General features: G+C 35.7%; 1 protein-coding gene across 1 annotated transcript in view; it reads left to right on the top strand.

Annotated features, from left to right (window-relative positions):
- The window catches only part of Cenpi (centromere protein I), a 79460-nt gene that overhangs the window by 6010 nt on the left and 55935 nt on the right, over window positions 1-17515 (top strand). Inside the window, exons 5-8 of the mRNA XM_077107209.1 lie at window positions 101-219; window positions 508-615; window positions 15124-15172; window positions 15469-15515. Coding sequence (XP_076963324.1) covers window positions 101-219; window positions 508-615; window positions 15124-15172; window positions 15469-15515 — 323 coding nt within the window. The remainder of the gene's footprint in view (window positions 1-100; window positions 220-507; window positions 616-15123; window positions 15173-15468; window positions 15516-17515) is intronic.

Here is a 17515-nt window from a genome sequence, read left to right as displayed (position 1 = left end):
GCCTTCAAGGTAAAGTATTATTTGTATGACCAATAGTGAATAATAGTAAGTAAACAACTGAGATACTAAAACATAGTTTAATTTCAAGTTTGTTGTCCAGGGAATGCTGTAAATACGCGGATACTGAAGTGCCTGATTCCAGCAACTCTAATATCAGAACATTCTGTGGTTAAGGCAGTCTCCTGGCTCTGTGTTGGCAAGTGTTCTGGTAGCACCAAGGTAATCTTTTTAAACACTTTGATGGTAAGTCCTTCAGAACCACTTAAGGGCTAGCGAGGAAGAGCCACTTATGAAGCAATGGCCATGGTCTTTTGTGTAAAGCCTGTAGTTTTGGAACAGTATAGCTTGATACGAGGACTCTGTTCGAACAGAAATTTTTACTGAGAAATAAAATCTATTATTGTACTTTGTGATAGAAGCGTCTAAAACAGCCCTGAGGGGGAAATTAAGCTCTTCTATGCCTGTTAGTTGTATTTTTCTAAAGATAAGCTTTTTGTCTCTTGATAGGTACTTTTTTATCGATGGCTGGTTGCAATGTTTGACTTCATTGATAATAAGGAGCAAATTAACTTGCTTTATGGCTTCTTTTTTGCTTCATTGCAAGATGATGCACTGGTAAGTAAACACTGGATGCATCTAGCATCAATCAAATAGTACATGGATGTGAATTGATGCACCATATATGCTTCAGGGTGCTACAATGTGTTTTTCTGTATTTAAAAATATATCAAATATACAGGAATTATAGAGAATAACATAACAGCACTTCACTTTCTCTCAGATTAATTATTGCCATATTTGGTCTATATCACCTTTTAAGGAAATAAAAATATTACAGATTGAGTTGATTCCACATTGCAGTTTCTTTGCTGATCTATAGCAGTGATTACCATTTTTTTTCTCTCTTAAACCACTTAAGCAAACTTCATTGGGTCACTTACTCTAAATTTTCTTGATTAACACTGCAAAAATTTCATCACAATTAATGATAAGGAGAGGATTACTTTTCATGAGTTGCCAATGGACTGATTATGATTAAATGACATAATTATTCCCATTAAAAACATTAATAACTCTAAGAAATCAATCTACTGTCCACCTGGAAGACTTTCAAGGATCATTAGTAGTGAGTGACACATCTAGCTGAATTTTTCCTATGAGAAAGGAATTCATTCACTAATTTCATTTTTAAAAATTCATGTTTCTGGGGGCTGGGGATGTGGCTCAGTGGTAAAGTGCTTGCTTAGCATGTGTGAAGCACCGAGTTCAATTCCCACCACCACCAAAAAAAAAAAAAAAAAGAGATCATGTTTCATCCAGGCATGGTAGTATGCTCTTGTAATCCCAGCTACTTGGGAGGTTGGGGCAGGAGGATAGCAAGTTCAAGGACAACCTGGACAACTTAGTGGGACCCTGTCTCAAAAATAAAAAAAAGGCCAAAGGGATGAAATTGTAGCTCACTGGTAGAGTGCTTGCTTAGCATTCACAAGGTCCTAGGATCAATCCCTGTACTACGCTGCCCCCCCCCCCCCAAAAAAAGTTGTTTCTGTTGTTTTTCTTGTATTGTACTAGGCAAAAGTAGAAAATTCAGGCTTTAGCACAGAGTTTCTGTACTCCAAGAATTTAAAGTTTAATTGGGGAATTACGGAAAGCATATGAGGTTAAATAACTTGAGGGTGAAATTATCAAAGACAATGTATGGTAGTGTGAGGATAGTACTTCCAATAAGGAATAGAACACTGTAAATCAGAGGGATTACAAAAAAAACTTCTTAAAGTATGTAGGTGTTTGAGCTGGGCCTTGAAGGTAGAATAGAATTTGGGATTTGATGAGAGGAAAAAATATTTGATATAATGGGAATATTTCAAGCAAACTTCAAGATGTGTATTTTAAGGAATGATGACTAGAAAAACATGTTCAGTACAAACCCATTTTTTTCTAAGTATTTTTTATCTGTAGTTGGTTGAATCTGCTGATGTAATGGGCAGATAGAGGCTGACTGTAGCTATTTATGGAAATGAGAATGAAAATTGACTATAGACAGTTTGAAAGGTCCAGATGAAGTTAGAGAACATGACTTTGGGACCTTACAAATATGCAAGAGGGACAGGCGGGGTGGTTCCTGTCTGTAATCTCAGTGACTCAGGAGGCTGAGGCAGGAGGATCACAAGTTCAAGGCCAGCCTTGGCAACTTAGTGAGGCGTTAAGTAATTTAGTGAGACCCTATCTCAACATAAAAAGTAAAAAAGACTGGGAATGTGGCTTACGGGTTAAGCTCTGAGTTCAATCCTTGGTACAAAAAAAGAAAAAATACCCAAACACCAAATACACAAAAGAGTGGTTTCTCCAGAGTTATGAGAGAGTGATTAAACTTCTGAACCATGGAGTGAAAAGGGAAGAAAGTGAAGACAAAGAGTGTAGATCTGGAGCACATACAGCTTAGATTCTGGATGCCGTGATGACATTCAAGAAACATTGAGATTAAAAAGTGGACTGATAACAAGTTATAGCACTGAAGTTTAAGATTTCAGGAGGGGATGATTCAGTGTAATGGCAAGGTTCTGAGACTGTCAGGTGATTTGTTGAAGTACAGTGAGGAAATGAACGTTATTAGAGTAGATATTTTCTATATCCTTAGGGACTTTTTGTTGTTGCTGCCCATCCGTCAATTACTGAGAGGTATGTTGAAAATCAGCTATGAAGGCAGATTTGTCAATCTTCTTTTAAAATTCTCTCAATTTTTGTTTTCTATATATTTTGTGTGTATTATTAGATATATGCACAATTATATATATACACATATATATACGTATACCTAATAATACACACAAAATATATATAGAACATATATATGTATGTATATATGTGTATATATATGTATGTATATATATATGTGTGTGTGTGTGTGTATGTATATATATATATATATATTTTTTTTTTTTCTTCTGGTACTAGGACTTGAACCCAGGGGTACTTAACCACTGAGTCACATGCCCAGCCCTTTTTATTTTAAGACAACATCTCACTAAGTGGCTGAGGCTGTGATCCTCCTGCCTCAACCTCCTTAGTTTCTGGGATTATAGGCTTGTGCTATCACACCTGACCACAATCATAATTCAATCAAACTTTACATCATGGAGTAACCCTTTGCTATTAAAATGTTTTTCATCTTAGTTCAATTGTTTGTCTTATATTGGCATTGCTACTCTGCCTTTATTTTGGTTAGTAGCTGCTTAGTATATTTCTATCTTTTTTTTTTTTGGTACCAGGAATTTAACCCAGGGGTGCTTAACTCCTGAGCCACAATCTCCAGCCCTTTTTATTATTTATTTTGAGACAGGGTCTTGCTAAGTTGCTCAGGGCCTTGCTAAGTTGCTGAGGCTGGCCTTGAACTTGTGATCCTCCTGCTTCAGCCTCCAAAGCTTCTGCGATTATGGGTGTGTACCACTGCACCTGGCTATATTTCCATTTTTTAATGTTTTAAAATTTGTTTTTACATACTAGGGATTGAACCCAGAGGCACTTTACTGCTGAATTACATCCTCGGCATTTTTTTTTTTTCCAATTTGTGGTTCTTTTTTTTTAAAGTTCATTACAGTTATACATAATATTGGGGTTCATTTTGACATATTTATATAAGCATGAAATATAGTTGATTCCAATTCAGTCTCCAGTATTTCTCTTTCTCTGCTCTCTTCCCTCCCCCTGTTCCCTTTCCTATACTCTACTGATCTTCTATTTATTTATAGTTTTTTAAAATTACTGTATTATGGATATACATAATATCAAATTCACTGTGGTCTATGCACATATGTATATAGGAAAGTTTGGTTAGATTCATTCCACTATTTCTTTTCCTGTCCCTCCTCCCTCCCTCAATCCCCTTTCTCTACTCCACTGATCTTCTATTTTCATGAAATGTCCCCTGACTTTCTTCTTTCTTTATCCATATTTTGGTCTAGCTCCCAGTTATGAGAGAAGAACATTATGTTAAGTGAAATAATCCAGACCCATTGACTTTTTGGGTCTGGATTATTTTACTTAGCATAATGTTCTTCAGTTTCTTTTATTTACCAGCAAAGGTCATAATTTCATTTTTCTTTATCCCTGAGTAAAACTCCATTGTGTATATATACCACATTTTCTTTATCCATTGAACCCTTTTATTATTTATTTGTTTGTTTGTTTATGGTACTGGAGATTGAACCAAGAGATGCTTTGCCATTGAGCCACATTCCCCAGCCATTTTATTTTTTATTTTAAGACAGGGTCTCTTGCTAAGTTGCTAAGGGCCTTGTTAAATTGCTGAGACTGGCCTTGAAGTTGCAATCCTCCTGTCTCAGCCTCCCAAATCACTGGGATTACAGGCATGAGCCACTGCACCCAGTTTATTTTTTATTTTGAGACAGGGTCTTGCAAAGTTGCCTAGACTGGCCTCAAACTTGTGATTCTCCTACCTCAACCTCACAAGGAGATGGGATTACAGGCATACACCACTGAGCCCAGCTGCAGTCTTTTGATTTAAAAAAAAAAATCCTTTTCTACCCTTACATCTCAGATGTCTCTTTTTAAAATTGCATACAACTCTGTGTGTGTGTGTGGTGCTGGGGATTTAACCCAGGGCGTTGTGCATGTTAGGCAAGCATTCTACTGCTGAGCTATATACCCCAGACCCTGGATTTTAGTTTTGCTCTTTTTTTCTTTCCTTTTTTATTTGTGGATTCTAGAGATTGAACCCAGGGGGCACTTAACCTCTGAGCCACATCCCCAGCCCTCTTTTTATATTTTATTTAGAGACAGGGCCTTGCTGAGTTGCTGAGGCTGTCCTTGAACTCAAGATCCTCCTGCCTCAGCCTCCCCAGCTACTGGGATTACAGGCATGCACCACTGTGCCCTTGTTTGATGATTTTTATTTTTGTTTATTTTATTTTTACTTGTATATTGATTATTGCTTTGGTAGAAATAAACTCAAATATTTTATTTTAGGTTTTCTAACCACTCTCCCCCAATTCTTCTCTATCTCTTTTCTTTTTTTTCTACTTTCTTTTGGAATGATTGTGGTTTTCCCTTTATTTTTGTTGGGAAATTACATAATCTGTGCTCTTTGGTGTTTTTGTACTGATTTTAACATACTTACCTAAAGTGTAAGGATAACTGGTATCTTTATCTTGTATAATTCAAGGAACCTAGAGTGCTTTAACTCTGATCACATCGCTCAAAGTTTGGTATTTCTTCTCTATCCTCCTGTATGCACATAAACCAGACATTATTATTATCTTTACAGTTGAGTTTATTTTCATTTACCTTCATATGTTTTTATTTTTTAAATATTATTTTAGTTGTAGATGGACCTTTATTTTGTTTATTTTTATGTGATGCTGATGATTGAACCCAGTGCCTCACACATGGTAGGCAAATGCTCTACCACTGAGCTATAGCCCCAGCCCTACCTTCATATTTACTAGTATCATTTTAAAAAATTTTTTAAAATTATAGATGGACAGAATACTTTTATTTTATTTGTTTGTTTTTATTTATTTTTATTTTTTTAGAGAGAGAGAGAGAGAATTTTTTTAATATTTATTTTTTAGTCTCGGCGTACACAACATCTTTGTTTGTATGTGGTGCTGAGGATCGAACCCGGGCCGCACGCATGCCAGGCGAGCGCGCTACCGCTTGAGCCACATCCCCAGCCCTTGTTTGTTTTTATGTGGTGCCAGGGATCAAACCTAGTGCCTCATGCATGCTAGGCAAACAGTCTACCACTGAGCCACAACCTTGGCCATATTTACCAGTGTCTTTGCTCATCATTTGCTTTTTGTATCTTAGACCTTTTTTTTTTTAAAAAAATCTTTATTTATTTATTTTTATGTGGTGCTGAGGATTGAACCCAGCACTTTATACATGCTAGGCAAGCGCTCTACCACTGAGCCACAACCCCAGCCCCTCTTAGACCTTTAATATGAGATCATTTGCATTTTTTTTGTCTTAACAGTATATTTAATATACTGTAGACTATTATTTCAATGAAAATCCGTTGATTATAAATGCTCTGTCTGAAAAAGTCTTTATTTTTTCCTTGTTTTTTCTTTAATTTATTATATATGACAGCAGAATGCATTAAAATTCATATTACACATATAGAGCACAATATTTCATATCTCTGGTTGTGCACAAAGTAGAGTCACACCATTTGTGTCTTCATACATGTACTTAGGGTATTGATGTCCATCTCATTCCACCATATTTCCTACCCTCATTCCCCTCCCTTCCCTTCTCTCCCTTTGCCCTTTTTAAGAGTTCATCTAATCCTCCAATGACCCCCAACCCCATTATGAATCAGCATCCTTAAATCAGAGAAAACATCCGGCAGTTTGTTTTTTTGGGACTGGCTAACTTCACTTGAACTCCATCCATTTACCTGCAAATGCCATGATTTTATTCTCTTTTAATGCTGAATAAAATTCCATTGTGTGTGTGTGTGTGTGTGTATATGGCACATTTTCTTTATCTATTCATCTACTGAAGGGCATCTAGGTTGGTTTAACTATTGTGAATTGTACTGCTATAAACATTGATGAAGCTGTATCCCTGTAGTATGCTGTTTTTAAGTCCTTTGGATATAGATGGAGGAGTGGGTTAGCTGGGTAAAATGGTGGTTCCATTCCAAGTATTCCAAGTATTCTCCATACTGCTTTCCATATTGGCTGCACCAATTTGCAGTCCCACCAGCAATGTATGAGTGTGATTTTTTTCTCCACATCCTTGCCAACACTTATTGTTGTTGTCTTCTTAATAGCTGCCATTCTGACTGGAGTGAGATGAAATCTTAGAGTACTTTGATTTGCATCTCTCTAATTGCTAAAGATGTTGAACATTTTTTCATGTGTTTGTTGATTGATTGTATATCACCTTTTGAGAAGCGTCTGTTTAGTCCCTTGGCCCATTTATTGATTAGGTTATTTGTGTTTTTGGTGTTAAGATTTTTGAGTTCTTTATATATCCTAGATATTAGTGCTCTATCAGTTGTGCATGTGGTAAAAATTAGCTCCCAAAATGTAGTCTCTCTATTCACCTCACTTTGTTTCTTTTGCTGAGAAGAAGCTTTTTAGTTTGAATCCATCCCATTTATTGATTCTTGATTTTTTTTCTTGCACGGTAGGAGTCTTATTGAGGAAGTTTGGGCCTAATCTGACATTGTGAAGATTTGGGCCTACTTTTTCTTCTAATAGGTGCAGTGTCTCTGGTTTAATTCCTAGGTCCTTGATCCACTTTGAGTTGAGTTTTGTGCATGGTGAGGGATAGGGGTTTAATTTCATTTTGTTGCATATGGATTTCCAGTTTTCCAAAATCATTTGTTGAAGAGGCTATGTTTTCTCCAATGTATGTTTTTGATGACTTTGTAAGATAACTGAAGTTATGTGGGTTTGTCTCTGTGTCCTCTGTTCTGTACCTTTGGTCTACAAGTCTTTTTTGGTGCCAATACCATGCTGTTTTTGTTACTATTGCTCTGTAGTATAGTTTAAGGTCTGGTATAGTGATGACACCTGTTTTACTCTTCTTTGCTAAGGATTGCTTTAGCTATTCTGGGTCTCTTATTTTTCCAGATGAATTTCATGACTGCTTTTTCTATTTCTATGAGGAATGTCATACGGATTTTGATTGGAATTGCATTAAATCTCTATAGTGCTTTTGGTAGTATGGCCATTTTGACAATATTAATTTCTGCCTATCCAAGAGCAAGATAGATCTTTCCATCTTCTAAAGTCTTTAATTTCTTTCTTTAGAGTTCTGTAGTTTTCATTGTAGAGGTCTTTCACCTCTTTCATTAAGTTGATTCCCAAGTGTTTTACTGGTTTTTAATGTAGTCACAGTAAGTGCAATCATTAGCCTACTAAGTTTTAGAATATTTTCATTATCTCAAAAAGAAAACTCAAGCCAAACATGGCGGCACATGCCTGTAATCCTAGCAGTTTGGGAGGCTAAGACAGGAGGATAGCAAGTTCAAAGCCAGGCTCTAAGCAACTTAGTGACACCCTCTCTCAAAAATAAAACATAAGGGGCTGGGGATATAGCTCAGTTGGTAGAGTGCTTGCCTTATATGCACAAGGCTCTGAGTTCAATTCTCAGCACCACAAACAAACGAACAAACAAACCAAAACAACCAAAAACAAAAAACATAAAGGTTTGGGGTTGTGGCTCAGTGGTTAAGTGCTCCTGGGTTCACTCCCTGGTACCCCCCGCCCCAAGGAAGAAACCCTGTACCCTTTTATTATCATCCTCCTCATGTCTAATTTCCCCTAGCTCTAAGAAATCTCTAATGTATTTTCTGTCTTTATAGATTCACCTATTCTGAAATTTCATATAAATGGAATATTATAATATATGGTTTTTTGGAAGTGGCTTCTTAGCAAAATGTTTGTAAGCTTCATGTTGTGGTCTATATAGTGCTTCTTTTTAAAAATCTGTTGTGCTTTTTTATATCATAAAATTCAATATTTTAGTTCTTTTTTTTCCCTTTTGTGGTGCTGAGGATCGAACCCAGGGCCTTGTGTTTGCAAGGCAAGCATCCTATCAACTGAGCTATATCCCCAGCCCATAAAATTCACTATTTTAATGATTTTTGTGGGGGCTAGGGTTGTGGCTCAGTGGTACAGCAATTGCCTTGCATGTGTGAGGCTCTGGGTTCGATCTTCAGCACCACATATAAATAAATAAATAAATAAAATAAAGGTATTGTGTCCATCTACAACTAAAAATTAAAAAAAAAAAAGATTTTTGTGTATAATTCAGCAGCATGAATTACATTCACAATGTCATGCAGCCATTACCACTATTTCCAAAAATTTTTAATACCTCAAACAGAAACTCTGTGCATTAAGCAATAACTTCCCATTCCTGCTACTCCTTTGCTCCTGATAACCTCTAGTCTACTTTCTATTTCTATGAGTTTGCCTATTCTAAGTACCTCATATAAGAAGAATCATGTGGTATTATCCTTTCTTTCACTTAGCATAATATCTTCAAAGTTTATCCATGTTATAGCATGTAATGGAACTATATTCCTTTTTATAGCTTAATAGCATTCTCTTCTATGCATATACCACGTGTTTGCTTATCCATTTGTCTCTTGATGGGCATTTAGGTTGTTTTTACCTTTTGGCTATTGTGAATGATGCTGCAGTAAGCATGTTAGATAATAAAGTATCCCTTAGTATTTGTGGGGAATTGTTTCTAAGACCCCTCATGGATACCAAAATCCATGGATGTTCAAGTCCCTTATATAAAATGATGTAGCATTTGCAGATAACCAATGCATATCCTCCTCTGTATTTTAAATAACTTCTAGACTATGTTTAATACCTAATGCAATGTAAATTTTATTTAAATATTTCTTATACTGTATCACTTAGGAAATAAAGTCAAGCAAAAAGCTTGTACATTTTCAATACAGACGCAGTTTTTAATTTTTTAATTTTGTATTTTTATTCTTTTTAAATATGCATGATAGTAGAGTGGAATGTATTTTGACATATTGTATATACATGGAGTATAACTTATTCTAATAGGATTCTATTGTGGTTGTACATGATGTAGAGTTTCACTGGTCATATATTCATATGTGAACATAGGAAAGTTATGATCAATTCATTCTACTGTCCTCCCTCCTTTCCCTTCATTCCCTTTTGTCTAATCCAATGAATTTGTATTCTTCCCCCTGCCCCAGATGCAGTTGTTTTTTTTTTACTTGAATATTTTGATCCATAGTTGGTTGAATCTGCAGATGAAGAAACTGGGAGATAGAAGGCTGACTAGCTATTCAGGTTTCTTTTTTCACTTATTTTGGGTTTATATAGAGAATCAAAATTACTGTATCAAATGGTATTTCTGTTTAAATTTTTATTTACTTATTTTTAAAATTTTCATATTTATATTTATTTATTTATTTATTTTTATGTGGTGCTGAGGATTGAACCCAGCACCTTGTATGTGCTAGGCAAGCGCTCTACTGCTGAGCCACAACCCCAGCTAACTTTTTTAATAAGATTTTTTAGTTGTAGTTAGACACAATACCTTTATTTTATTGATTTAGTTTTATGTGTTACAGAATATTGAACCCAGGGCCTTGAACGTGCTAGGCGAGTGCTCTATTCCTGAGCCACAACTCCAGCCCCTCTGTTTAACTTTTTAAGGAATCATCACACTGTTTTGCATAGTGGCTGAATGATTTTTCATTCCCATCAACAATGTATAACAGGGTTTTGAGTTCTTCCCATCTTCACCAACACTTGTTATTTATGTGACTTTCTGATATAGTGGGTATAGAATGATATTTCACTGTTATTTATTTATTTTTTTGGTGTTTTGTTTTCTCAGTCCTGGGGATTAAAACTAGGGCTGCTTTACTACTGGGTTACATCCCTAGCCCTTTTTATTTTTTTATTTTTATTCTGAGACAAGGCCTTGCTAAATTAGGCCTTGCTTAATTGGCCTTAAACTTTGAATCCTCCTTCCCCACCCTCCTGAATCACTGGGATTCCAGGCCACTGTGCCTGGCTCATTGTTTTGATTTACATTTCCCTGATGACTATTTGTCTTGAACATCTTTTCATGTGCTTATTTTTGTATTTGTATATCTCCCCTGAAAATAGGTCTATTAAGATGTTTTTCCTGCTGGACACCATGGGGCACACCTGTAATCCCAGCAGATTGGCTCTGGAGACTGAGGCAGGAAGATTAGGAGTTCAAGGCTGGCCTCAGCCATTAAGCAAGGCTCTAAGCAACTTAGTGAGACTCTGTCTCTATTTTTTTCATTTTTATTTTTTGGTAGCAGGAATTGAACCTGGAGTGTTTAACTATTGAGCCATGTCTCAAGCCCTTTTTTATATTTTATTTAGAGACATGGTCTTGCCAAGTGGCTTAGGCCTTGGTAAGTTGCTGAGGCTGGCTTTGAACTTGCCATCCTCCTTCCTCAAGCCTCCTAAAGTGCTGTGATTACAGGTGTGTGCCACCACACCCTGCTTATCTCTAAATAAAATATAAAAAATGCCTGGGGATGGGAAGTGGCTCAGTGGTTAATTAATAGCCCCTGGGTTCAATGCTTGGTACCAAAAAGGGAAAAAAAAATGTGTGTGTATAAAACATATATAAAATACATGTAAAATATATTTTACACACACACACACACACACACACACACACACTTTTTCTGCTGGGTGTGGTGCTGTAAGTTTGTAATCCTAGAGGCTCAGGAAGCTGAGGCATTTAAGGAGACCCTGTCTCAAAAATAAAAAAAAAAAAAAAACCCAGCAAATAAACAACAAAAAATACTGCTGGGGATGTGGCTCAGGGGTAGGTTGCCTTGGGCTCAATCCCTGGTATAAAACAAATTTTTTTTTCTATTTTTAACAGAGTGGTTTGTCTTTTATTGTTGGGTCCTAACGATTCTTCCTTTTTTTTTTTAGATGCAAGTCCCTTATCAGATGTATAATTTGCTTAGGAGTTACAACTAATTCTTTTTTTTTTTTTTTTTTGAGAGAGAGAATTTTAATATTTATTTTCAGTTATCAGCAGGCACAACATCTTTGTATGTGGTGCTGAGGATCGAACCTGGGCCGCACACATTCCAGGCGAGCGCGCTACCGCTTGAGCCACATCCCCAGCCCACAACTAATTCTTTACTTGAGTATTTCCAGGTCAAAACAGGTAGTGTTAATTCAAATTGTAGACCTACATAGGGCTGGCTAGTGGTTACAGAGTTTTGAAAGTAGTTTTATTTTATTTTCACCCAGTCCCAGGATCAAGACAGGAAAGTTTATTTGTTGTTATTGTCCACACAGTGGAGTTTGTTTTTATTCTACAACCATATATTAGTGTATAACTTTTGTGGGTTCCAATTTTCTGATAGATCCCACTTTTATCTCCTGCAACATACCCCTTCCTGCCACACACATTTTGTAGCTATTAAACCCAGAAGTTCAAGGTTTCTAAGGTTTTGCAGAAAATCTTGATGAAAGAGCTCATTCAATATTTAGTATTCCCATATTTTGTCTTTGTCTTTAGGAGCTGCAAATTTTGTGCTTTCATGTCAGCTCAGAAATATGCTTATACAGCTGAATACGATTTAAAAACAAATTGCTAAGTTATCAAGAAAGCAATTACCATCATTGAGAGTATCTAATATACAATATTTCTATGAATAATAATCAGATCATTGGAATTAAGAAGGTTAATAAACTGTGAGGCTAATGTGATTTGCTGACCCAGAGCCTCTTGTATACTAGAAGTACTCTACCTCTGAGCTATATAATCCCAGCCTTAAGATTGTGCCTTTTATAACTCAATTCATGGCATATAGTATGTAAAGTTCATGAGAACAGAACTTTTTGTCTGTTTATTCAATAGTTAATAAATATTTCATGAGTGAATAGAACTGTTTATAAATGTCAAATGAAATGCAATCTCTTTGAGTACTTTTCCTTATACTAACTAGAGTATTTCTTTTTCACTTTGGCAAGAGGGAAGGGAGCCAACTTATTTTTCTTCTATCTTTTTTTAAAAATTTTTTTTCTTTTTAGTTGTAGATGAACACAATACCTTTATTTTATTTGTTTTTGTTTTTATTTTAAAGTGGTGCTAGAGATTGAACCCAGTGCCTCATGCATGCTAGGCAAGTGCTCTACCATTGAGCCACAACCCTGATCCATTCTTCTATCTTTTTAAGAAAAATATTTAATAAAGTATACTATAATGCAGAAAATTGATGATCAGCTTGGTTAATTTTCACTAACTGAATGCTTTTGTGTAAATATTACCAAGATCAAGAAACAGGAGAAACAAGCCTAAACTTTTAAAAGTAATATTTTAGAAAAGTCATTTTCATATAATTTGGTGCGAGTCTTACTCTGTAGTGACTCAGATGTGGTAGTTTTATTTGCCAGCAAGGTGACTGTAAAATATTAGCTGCACATTAATTTTTCCTTTGAAGACATGATTAATGTCAGATTTTTTATAGTGCTGGAGCCCATGGCCAGTGATTGCATGACACTCATGAATAGTGTTGCTAATGGTTCATATCCTAGGGGTGTGAGGTAATGAATTTTTTACTGAACTCTAAATCCATGCTTAAAAGTATGTCTAAATTCTTCATCAATTTCTACCCACAGAAAAGGGAACATGGAATATGCAGAACTTTAAAGTTTAGAGTCATGACTACCAAAATGCAAATTTGTTTAAAGAAAGTATTTGTTTTATTGCTTTCTCTAGTTCCATTAAATAATTCACTTTTGATTTTTCCTATCATGTAGAGCAAGTGTTGGCAAACGTTTTTCTTAAAGGACCAGGTACTAAATATTTTAGGCTTGCAGATGATACTATATGTCACAACTACTCACCTCTGCTGGTGTAGTGTGAAAGCAGCAATAGACAGTACATAAATGATTGGGAGTGGCTGTGTTCCAGCAAAACTTTATTTACAAAAACAGGTAGCCTACAGTCTGGGGTTGTGGCTCAGTGGTAGAGCGCTTGCCTAGCATGTGTGAGGCACTGAGTCCAACTCTCAGCACTGCGTAAAAATAAACAAACAACCTGGTGCAGTGGTACATGCCTATAATCCCAGCTGCTTGGAAGGCTGAGACAGAATTGCGAATTCAAAGCCAGCCTCAGCAATAGCAAGGCACTGAACAACTCAGTGAGACTGTTTCTCTAAATAAAATACAAAATAGGGCTGGGGATGTGGCTCATCAGTGGAGTGCCCCTGAGTTCAGTCCCTGGTACCCCCCCAAATAAATAAATAAACAAACAATATAAAGGCATCATGTCCATCTACAACTAAAAAATAAAGAAATAAAAATCAAAACAAAAAGAAACCCCAGGTAGACAGAGTTTGCTGACCCCAGTCTAGAATAAGACCTCAACAGATGGATGCTCAATAGACTATCATAGGGGAATTGGCCATTCAGTAACTTAATTAACAAATTACTGAGTGGTTGCTACTTGCCAAACTGAGGACTAGGCTGTTAATTAAATTATAGTATACCTGGGCTGGGCTGGAGTTCTAGCTCAGTGATAGTTTTTACTCTGTATGTGCAAGGATGTAGGTTTGAACCACAGCACCCCCTCCCCCGCAAAAAAAAAAAAAAAAAAAAAGGTATGTCTACTTACTGGAACATGAGACATTGAAAAATGATAATTTTTTAAGACTTTTTTTAATATGTGAGAAAATGCTTTTAGGTGGGAAATCAAGATAAAAAGTTTATATCTTAATAAATATTGACTGATACTTAAAGAAACATAAAGTTTTGTTAGGTAGAAAGACGATGGACAATTCTTCTCTGCTTTTCAAATTTCCCTCAGGATTTTTGCATTCCAAAAATAACTAAACGTGACCTAATGAGATGCCAGTTAAAACTTGTTTTCATTGCTATTATATATAGATTGAATATACCTAATCTGAAATCCAAAATTTCCAAAAGTCTAAAGCTTTTTGATCATGGAAATGATGCCAAAAGTAGAGAAATCCATGCCTGATCTCATGTGGCAGGTTGTATTAAAACACAGGCACACTAAATATATTGTATAAAATTACTTTCAAGCTGGGTGTAGTGGTTAATGTTTGTAATCCCAGCAGTTTGAGAGGCTGAAGCAGGAAGTTTTGAAGTTTGAAGCCAACCTTAATAATTTTAGCGAGACCCTGAGCAACTTAGCAAGACCCTGTCTCAAAATAAAATAAATAAATAAATAAAAAGAGCTGGGGCTATATACCTCAGTGGTAAAGTGCCCCTAGGTTAAATCCCTAGTATATAAAAACCTTCAAAGTATGTGTATAAGGTATATATGAAACAATTTTGTATTTAGACTTGGGTACCATTCCCAAGATATTTCATCGCATATATGTGAATATTCCAAAATCTGAAGAAGGAAGAACTCCTAATCATTTCTGATTTCAAGAATTTTAGATAAGGGATGCTCATTTTATAGAATGAACAAGAAGTTTTGAAAAACTATTGTTCAGTGAAGTTCTGAAGCCTTTTACCTAATCAATATAAAATTGACACTTGACAGTATTTTGCTGCTTTTTTCAAGATGTATTGTCATTTCTTTTGTTTTTTTCTATTTTAACAGTGCCCTTATGTCTGCCATTTGTTATATTTACTTACCAAAAAAGAAAATGGTGAGTATTTTCATTCTAGTTTCATTACGTTCACTGTATGGAATTAGCATTTGTTTTGGCATTTATAAAATTAAAATAACTATTACTATTGGTTATATGACAGGATTCATTTGGCAAAAATTGCTTTGTAGTACTTTTATCTAAGATCATCTGCTTAATGGCTTTACTGAACTGGGTGTTTATATTTTTGATGTGTTTTAACATGAAATTATATGAACTACATAGTGGTTAGGCATAATCTTTTTCTTCTTTTTTTAAACCAAATGCATAAAACTTCTTTTCTTTACCTTTTCTAGTCAAACCATTTCGTGTGAGAAAGCTGCTTGATCTTCAAGCTAAAATTGTGAGTACTAAAAAAACCTGAGACTAGCCAGTTTATACTGTGAGCCACATACTGAAGTAGGCTTTGGAGATACAAAATCAAACGTCATTATCTTAAAAGAACTTATTTTCTAGGGAGCTCAGTCAACCAAAAAAAATCACAGTTAGGGCTGGGGGTATAGCTTAGTAGGAGAGTGCTTGCCTAGCATTCATGAAGCCCTGGGTTTGATTTCCCAACATCACAATAAACAAACAAATATATAAAGCAAGCAAGAAGCAGAATCAGACTGGGATCAAGGAGGAGAGGTGATGGTTGAATGAAATTTAATGGGATGAATAGGATTTAAATAGACAAAGAATGGAGAGAAGGATACTTTGCTAGTGGGAATAAAGATAAAGATATGTAGATGTCAAACAACAAAATATACTTTTAGAGAAGTGGGTTGTTAGGGCTAGAATACTAAGTATTAGGGAGTAGCCAAAGTGAATTTATAATATTTGTGGATATTTCTAGAAAACCATTTCAAGATCTTTTCTACTAGATACTTAAACTAATATATTTTCTAACCATTATCTCTTGTCCTTATAGCTCTGTTGCATTGTTATTTCCACTATACCTGTCCAGTAACAGAGATCTCTGAAGCTTTGGAGTAGTGTTCATGCCTAACTGAAGTTGTTATGGCCTATCTAAAGGCATTCACATTGAGTGAAAAACACACAGAATACACCTATGTTTCTCCAATATGAGGTTTTCTTTTTAGTACATACAGTTCAATGATTGATTTTGTTTTATAGCCTCCTGTTTTGGTTCCATGAGTACAATATCTTCTCTTAGTTCTCTGAGGCTATTAATGATAATATTTTTATCCAAGTTGAATTTTATTTCACATTGGTAGAAATTGTGAAAAAATGTATATTTTCCCATGCTATAGCAAAATATTTCGATGGATTAAGAAAATTCTTACCATAGTATAAGTTCTTGTTGATTTGTATAACTGAAACGCAGTGTATATTCACGGTAAAAAATGATTTATTAACTGGGCGTGGTGGTGCATGTCTGTAATCCCAGTGGCTCAGGAGCCTGAGACAGGAAGATCATGAGGTCAAAGCCAGCCTCAGTGGGCTGGGGTTGTGGCTCAGTGGTAGAGTACTTGCCTAGTATGTGTGAGGCACTGGGTTTGATTCTCAGTACCACATGTAAATAAATGAATAAAATAAAGGTCCATCAATATCTAAAAAAAAAAAAAGCCAGGTTCAGTTATGATGAGAGCTCTAAGCAACTCAGTGAGACCATGTCTCTAAATAAAATACAAACTAGGGTTGGGGATGTGGCTCAGTGGTCAAATGCCCCTGAGTTCAATCCTCAGTTAGTGCCCTCACCCCCGCCCCCCGAAAAAAAACAGATTTAGTAGATGATTGTCTAAAAATTTTGAACCCAGATATTAAATGTATGATTTCATTATTAACATTTAATCTAGTACACTGCTAAATTATTTCCATTATTGATTAATATCCATTTCTGAAGATTATTTATAACATTGTTTTAATTTTTTATTAACTTGGGCAAGTCCAAATATCAAATTGAGAAGACATATATATTCTCATGTGTAACCTACCCTGCTTGTAATAGTAACAGGTTACATGAACAAATAGTTAACGTGAATTTCTGATACCAGCCAAGACTTGTATCCTGTCTATTCCCATCCATGCCCCATATCTCCCAATATATGAAAGGAAACAAAAACAGTAATTGCCTTTCTGATGATAGGCATTAATGGTGGGAAGTAGAGCAGGCATGTTATTCTCCCACATATACTGGGCTGTGTTGAAAGTGATCTTTGGAATAAGAAGGGGTATTAGATTTCATCGTAAGGGTTGATGAGGGTAGTTTCTGGGATTTTTCCTCAACCAAGGCATGATTCTTTGTGTATGCACTTTGGGCTGTGCTTTTTTTCCCCTCTGTTTCCAGTTTTCTTTCTTTTTCCCCCCGTTTAAGATCAGGGACATTACCACTAGGTGATG

The sequence above is a fragment of the Callospermophilus lateralis genome, chromosome X, assembly GCF_048772815.1.
Source record: "Callospermophilus lateralis isolate mCalLat2 chromosome X, mCalLat2.hap1, whole genome shotgun sequence".
Lineage (NCBI taxonomy): Eukaryota > Metazoa > Chordata > Mammalia > Rodentia > Sciuridae > Callospermophilus > Callospermophilus lateralis.
The sequence above is the reverse complement of the archived record's forward strand: the minus strand, read 5'-3'. Positions and strand labels throughout refer to the sequence as shown.